General features: G+C 32.3%; 1 protein-coding gene across 1 annotated transcript; it reads left to right on the top strand.

Annotated features, from left to right (window-relative positions):
* The first annotated feature begins 797 nt into the window (after nt 1-797).
* On the top strand, nt 798-1,955 carry LOC114711795 (uncharacterized). Its single transcript, XM_028896225.1, has 2 exons — nt 798-880; nt 980-1,955. Exon 2 carries the CDS (start codon nt 1,006-1,008, stop codon nt 1,705-1,707), a length of 702 nt encoding a protein of 233 aa, XP_028752058.1. The 5' UTR covers nt 798-880; nt 980-1,005; the 3' UTR covers nt 1,708-1,955.
* Nucleotides 1,956-6,437: the final 4,482 nt, after the last annotated feature.

Below are 6,437 nucleotides of genomic sequence, written 5' to 3'. Positions count from 1 at the left end.
TGGGCCTTGAATTTTGGTAAAGCTCTATGGTGCACGTATTAAACGTTCCATTGAGTCCTAGATCATTGTTTTTTGTGGATTAAAAATTAGTATTTTTCTAAAATGACCCAGAAATATGAACGTGTGTGGCAAAAATATTCTTTACAGTTTTTGAAAATGTGTGTATCTGTGGGTTAGCGATGAACTCGGTACTCTCTCTCTCTCTCTCTCTCTCTCTCTGTTTTTTCCGGCCTTCAAAGAGACTTACAAGAGCTAGGCAGAAATATATCTTTGAACCGCTATTTTTGGAATTAATTTGATTTAGTCATGAATTCTCTAAAATTCGGAAAAAAAAAATCATCATTTCATGATAACCAAGCTTTTCGAAAAGTGTTAAATATTTGGTTTTACAACTAAATCAGTCACAAGTGGAAGGATTTGGGATGTCAATTGCCCTATCTTTGCTGCCCCTGAAAATTTTTCTACTCTCCAATTTTTTTTTTTTAATCATTAGATTCTACACAAAATGAATGAAATTTTGATATCTCATAAGTTAAAAATAGTGTTGTTTTCAATTTTTTATGAATTTTCAAATAATCCGCGCAAATGTTTCTTAAATGGTTAAGAAAATTCTAGTTAGTGACCTAGAGTAAGGTATGGCATAAATTTTCTAGAAATACTGCAAGTAATTTAAAAGCTTAATTTCAGAGTATTTTAAATTCAAATTAAAATAAATGCCGGACGACCCTATTAATTTATTTGAGGAAAGGGAGAAGTCTTCGTGAACGTTAACCCATAATCTACCCATCTCTTTTTGTTATCAGCAACAAAAGTCTCTCACTTCTCTCACCGTTTCTTCAACTAAACAAAAGAAGCAACATTGCACCAGCCAAATTTCTGGGTTAGAATATAGATTTTCCCGTTTATGTTCCACAGAATATAACCTGTTTGAAGTTTAGGATTTTATTATTATTACTAATCACACCCTTGTTTATTTCAGGGTCAAGCTCAAATCCAAGCAGATTCATGGCAGCATCAGTCTCTGTTTCTGAATCTTTGAGGTCAGTTCTGAATGATTCCTCAAGTGACTTAGGAAAAGAAGAATATAGCGTAACTCACTTAGCAGAAGATGATTCTGGTCAGAACTTTCATCAGATACCCACTGATCAGATCTACAAGGAAACGAAGCTTTCTAGGCTCAACTTTCTGAGGAACTACAAAGTCAAGTCAGTAGAGAAAGAATTTACTTTTGGAAACGAACAGCACGATATATATTTGCTAACCAGAGATGATATTAGAAAGCACAAGAAAAAGTATGACTTTCTGCATATCGGACTTGTGCAAGTTTATTTTGTACCATATCATATCCCTGGTATTGATCACAGAATCTTAGTATGCTTGCGAGATGCGAAATATCCAAACTTGAAAGACTCGGTCTTAGCAGCGTTAGAGATCAGTTTGCATAATGGTAGAACAAAGTTCAATTGGTTCCCAAATTTCTCGTCATCTTTATCTGAACTATCAAACTCCAACGGCTTGATGATAACTGCGGAGCCACATGGTCTTTCGGTTATAGAAGGTTCTTGTATGTTTGGGATTACCTGCAGAATTTGTTATAAACTGATGAAGGGGTCTCTTGAACCCAGATCACAGTTTGAAAATCCTTTGTTGGAGGTGAAAACTGATAAGATAAAAGTTCTTGCGCCAAGAACCATAAAAGGGAACTGAAGCGAATGGGTTCAGTGAAAAGTCTCATTCCTGGCAAGTACAAGCTAGTAGTTTAAGTTTATCCTTCTCTGTAATCGTTTGCAAACTTTTGATGAAGAATGTATAAATGAAGTTCATCTGGTAGTACATCTAGTTTTGGGTTTAGTGTTTGGTTTTAGCTATGTTTTATTGTGTCTCTGATTTGTAAATCCTACTTTGCATGTATTTATTACTAAGTTTCACCTGCAAGCCAGAAGATGGAATTATTATTTGTATTTGGAGTTCTTTTGATGGAAAACAAAGTGGATGAAAAGTCGTTGTCCCCCATCCTGTATATGGCTTTAACTTTACACGCACACTGTCTCGGAAGCTTCCCATCAAACCAAGAAGCTAAGGCCATGTGAAAATAAGCAAATCGAATTTGTTTATTAATACATATCCTTTAAAAGAGTGACACAGAGTTATGTAAAATTGAATTCAGCACCTATGAATATTTTTCTCTAATTTTATTTGGGAGACTGTTAAGGAGTGCGTATGCGCAAGAGTTCAATTTAATTTAGAATTATATTTTTACTTTTTAAATGTTTTCTTGGCAAAATTTTACACCAACAATTTGTCACTACTAAAAAATCAATTTTGGTTGCAATTGTTTAATATTATTCCCAGGGTTATCAATACCCAGGCCCAAAAGATTGGCTTTTGACAAGCTCAAGCCTAGGAAGGGCAAGCTTGAAAAGCCCATCTACCTTAAAAATTTAATATTTTTTAAGCTTGCTCCTCAAACATGTCAGTTTTAGGCTTTTTTTTGGGGCTAAATTTATGTTTTTTATTTATTTTGAAATATTAAAAAGTAAAAGAATAAATCTCAAGAAATTTATAATTCATATCATAAACATTAGAAAAAAATGAAGTTCCAAATTATTGTTCAAACTTGCAAAACTAAACCAAATGAAATAACCGCTAAGTTAATGAAACCTAGCAGTTGTGCATAGCCAACGCAAAAGCCAAAGAATCTTGACGCATCATTGCAACTATGAAAAACCGACAGCCATAATGATACGTCTTGTCCTGCTTTTTTGTTTCCTTCAATTGACCCTTCCTTGTTTTCTCTGAATTACCTCAAACTATTACTCCTCTTATCTTATATCCAGAACAGGAAAAGAAAGTTTTTTTTTTATCTTATCTCTAAATTATTTTATTAAATTTTTAATGTGAATGTACTATTTTGTCTCTTATTTATTATAATGTAGGTAATTATCTTTTTTAAAAGATGTATATATTAAATATAGATAAAGTTAAAAATTTGTCATATTTTAATAAAAAAGCTAATACATTTTAAGGTTCTTTTATTTTGTATAAAATATACTAAAAATACTTTATAAACAGTACCATAAGAATATGTTTCAATTCGTTTATGATTGCTGGTCAAAAAAAAAAAAATCGTTCATGATTTTTTTTTTTTTTGACCAGCCAATGCGTTCATGATTTCTTCTTATCATCCCAACGGTGAAAAATAAGGCCACATTCGCCAAAGCTTGTACAATGAATACGAGTGACAAATGAAATAAATAATACTTGCCATATAAGAACATGTTTTCAAAGTCTGTTGATATGAGAGGATAACAAGGCATGAGAATAGGGGCAAAAAAGTAAAGAAACGTCAAAAAGGTGACTGCCATGTAAAGAAGATAAAATAAAACTATTATTAGTCCATAACTTTTTTTTTTAATTTCAAAACTAATCTCTATAATTTAAGTTACATATATGGTTATTAAGTCTATGAATATGATTTATAGTTTACAAAATTTAATTCTAACATAACACTAATAGAAAAAGCACCTTCTAGATCGTCCTATCTAGACCGTTCATTGTGGGACAGTTTAAAAAACGTAACTGGCGGCATTTTTATAAACATCGATGTATATTTTTGTCCGATTCCTTATAAACGAGTCCTATTAGCAAGTTGTTACCGTGGTAGTGCAACTTATAAAACAAATTGAAGAGATATATAAACATAGAAATATAGATGCATAATTTATGAACTGAATAATTAATGGACTCGCAAGGCGCAACCCATGTCATTAAAATAACATGCTCTTGTAATAAAAAATCCTACCAATATGTCAAAACTCTAAAACATAATGTCAAATTGTTCCATATTAGTATATAGTTATTTAAGCATCATAAAGAAATTTAAAAAAACATGAAGTATTTACAGCACAGAAAATGAAAACAGAGTAATTAACTCATCTGCTCAATGCACCTGACTCCAAAAAAGTAAAAAATTACTTGAACGAGGTCACATTAAATGAAAAAAAAAAAAAGGATTTCGTTTTTTTGAAAAATAAGCGGAACTGACAATATGAAGAAACACCAAAACTCAAGCGTTTCACCGAAAACAAAAGAAATTTTTTTCCCCACAAATTCCTGAATAGTCCACCTCCAAGAATGGGATGAATAATTTGCAAGGAATTAAAACATTATAAGATATGACACGTGCCTTAAAATGTGTGTGTGTGTGTGTTGATTTTTATAAGGTAGGTAGCTTCAGAGGAGCTATAGAATAACTCTAAAATATTTTTTTAATATATGTTAAAAATATTTATATATAAAATTTTGTGGACTCTTGATTTGGAGCAACTTTTTTTATTATTTGTAAATCAAAAAGTAACAGATGGTTCTGAAAATTCTTCTATATAGTACAAGCTGTATGTGAATCGTGATGTTGTTGGCTATTTTGTTAATTTTAATTATGCAAAGATTGAATGAAGATTTAAATAATTAATTAAAACAATAATTATTAATGTTAATATCAAGTAAACTTCTTGATGGATATATTAATTAGATGATAATAATATTATGATAATTTGCGCTACTAATAATGAATTTCTATGCATGTATATGTGAGTTGGAGTAAAACTGTGTATAATGGACATTATTTAAATCTTAGTTCAATCCTTTTAGACTCATTGCTATGCATTGTGTCAAGCATTGAATAACTTATTCCTTTTCAAGCATGCTTGTGCATGTAATGATGTATGATTTGAATGGGAACTATTTTATATCATTATGATATAAAATGATGTCGTATTTACTTATGTTTTGCCATTGTTTGGTCATTGCATTTGCATTCATGGTGATGAGTTGAGCTTAGAAGGAGTTTTGATATATCATGAATTTTTTTACCATATGGTATGCCGCCGCCGCCACTCGGTGCGAGTGATGTCACTTTTTAGGGCCCCTTCTCCCTGTTTTCATTTAGCTAGGATTGTATTAGAGTTGTGGAACATATGACACATCCTTAGTGTTGTTCTTTTAAGAAGGGAAGCCATGGTTCCGACCTAAGTTTTGCACCTTTGGCTGCGTACATCACAAGTACTGGTGAGCTGGGGATAATCCAGTTACATGGACTGGTTCTTGTTGAACTATGCGTGTTAATTTATAGCTCCAATCAGCAGTATGAGGTTGGACATTGATATAAGGGAAATATACTGCATTTTCGCATACAAAATATGAAATGAGGTTATGTTGTTGAATTGAGAATGAATTTGAGATAAATGTAATGTCTATAAGAGAGATTTATATCTGGCCAAAAAAAAACAGAGAGATTTATATCTGGCCAAAAAAAAACAGAGAGATTTATATAAAGATTATACATGATATTGGTTCTATACTATGTTGTGTGTGGTTTTCTTATGTATGTCAAGATTCCTGTAGTTACTGAAACATTATATACCATTCTTTCATATTAACATTTTTCAGATAAGAGATCAAATAGTAATCAAGGAAAGGCACCATAGGGATGAGCATTGAAAGCTCTACCGTACCCCTCAAGCACTAGTTATTATATTGTTATATTTAGTTGCCATGGCTTTAGTACCTTCTTGTTATATTTGTTATTAAAGATTTTTTTTTTAATTTAAGTTCATACTCTGGATTATTTTGGATACGTATTGTTTGGTTAAGTTGGGCTAATGCTTTTGGGTCAAAGTCCCTAAGCCCTCATGAGTTTCGGCTGATTGAATGACAAGTCTACAGGTTGTTGAATGGGGTGTCCCATACGGAGGATCAAGCTACTTGTATGATGAAATGGTTAGATATTTTCTCTCAAGCTTCAGGGGAGAAAGTAATAGAAGTAAATCCTCCATCTTTTCTCGCCAAGGTTTAGTATGAGAATGAAAAACAAGGTGAAAGAAATTACTCAAATGAAAATAACACAGGAGATTGGTAGATATCTCAGGTGTCCTCCCACGAGAAAAAGAAAAGCCACTAAAGATTTCCATTACATTATTGACAGAGCGAGATTAAAATTTTGGCAGCTTGGAAAATTCAAAATCTATCAACAGCTGGTCGGATTACTTTATCAAAATCGGTGATTAGTTCCATTCCTTTTCATCCTATGTTTGTTGCTCAAATTCCTAAGAAAATCTGTCTAGATGTTGAAAGACTTCAATGAAAATTCATTTCGGGTCAAAGACAAGGTGAGCAGGTTTACCGTCGTATTGGCTGGAGTCAATTGACGCCGCCAAAGTCTTGTGGTAGGCTTCGTTTTAAAAGATTAGCCTTAGTTAATTGAGCGTGTGGAGCAAAGTTGGCTTGGAACCTGGTTAGAGCTGGTTCAGGTTTGTGGATGGAAGTTTTGAATGATAAATATATGTTGCAAAACGAAGAAAATTTGCTTTGTTTAAGAAAAGGGGATTCTAAGCTTTGGATGATTATTTATCCGCAAAAGGAGATAATTGATGGAGGAA

The sequence above is a fragment of the Neltuma alba genome, unplaced genomic scaffold, assembly GCF_004799145.2.
Source record: "Neltuma alba isolate B1F8T4 unplaced genomic scaffold, ASM479914v2 tig00011318_pilon, whole genome shotgun sequence".
NCBI lineage: Eukaryota > Viridiplantae > Streptophyta > Magnoliopsida > Fabales > Fabaceae > Neltuma > Neltuma alba.
The sequence above is the reverse complement of the archived record's forward strand: the minus strand, read 5'-3'. Positions and strand labels throughout refer to the sequence as shown.

What these genes read in the sequence shown, in the direction of transcription:
- LOC114711795 (XM_028896225.1), top strand. Translation starts at nt 1,006, where the DNA reads ATGGCAGCATCAGTCTCTGTTTCTGAATCTTTGAGGTCAGTTCTGAAT.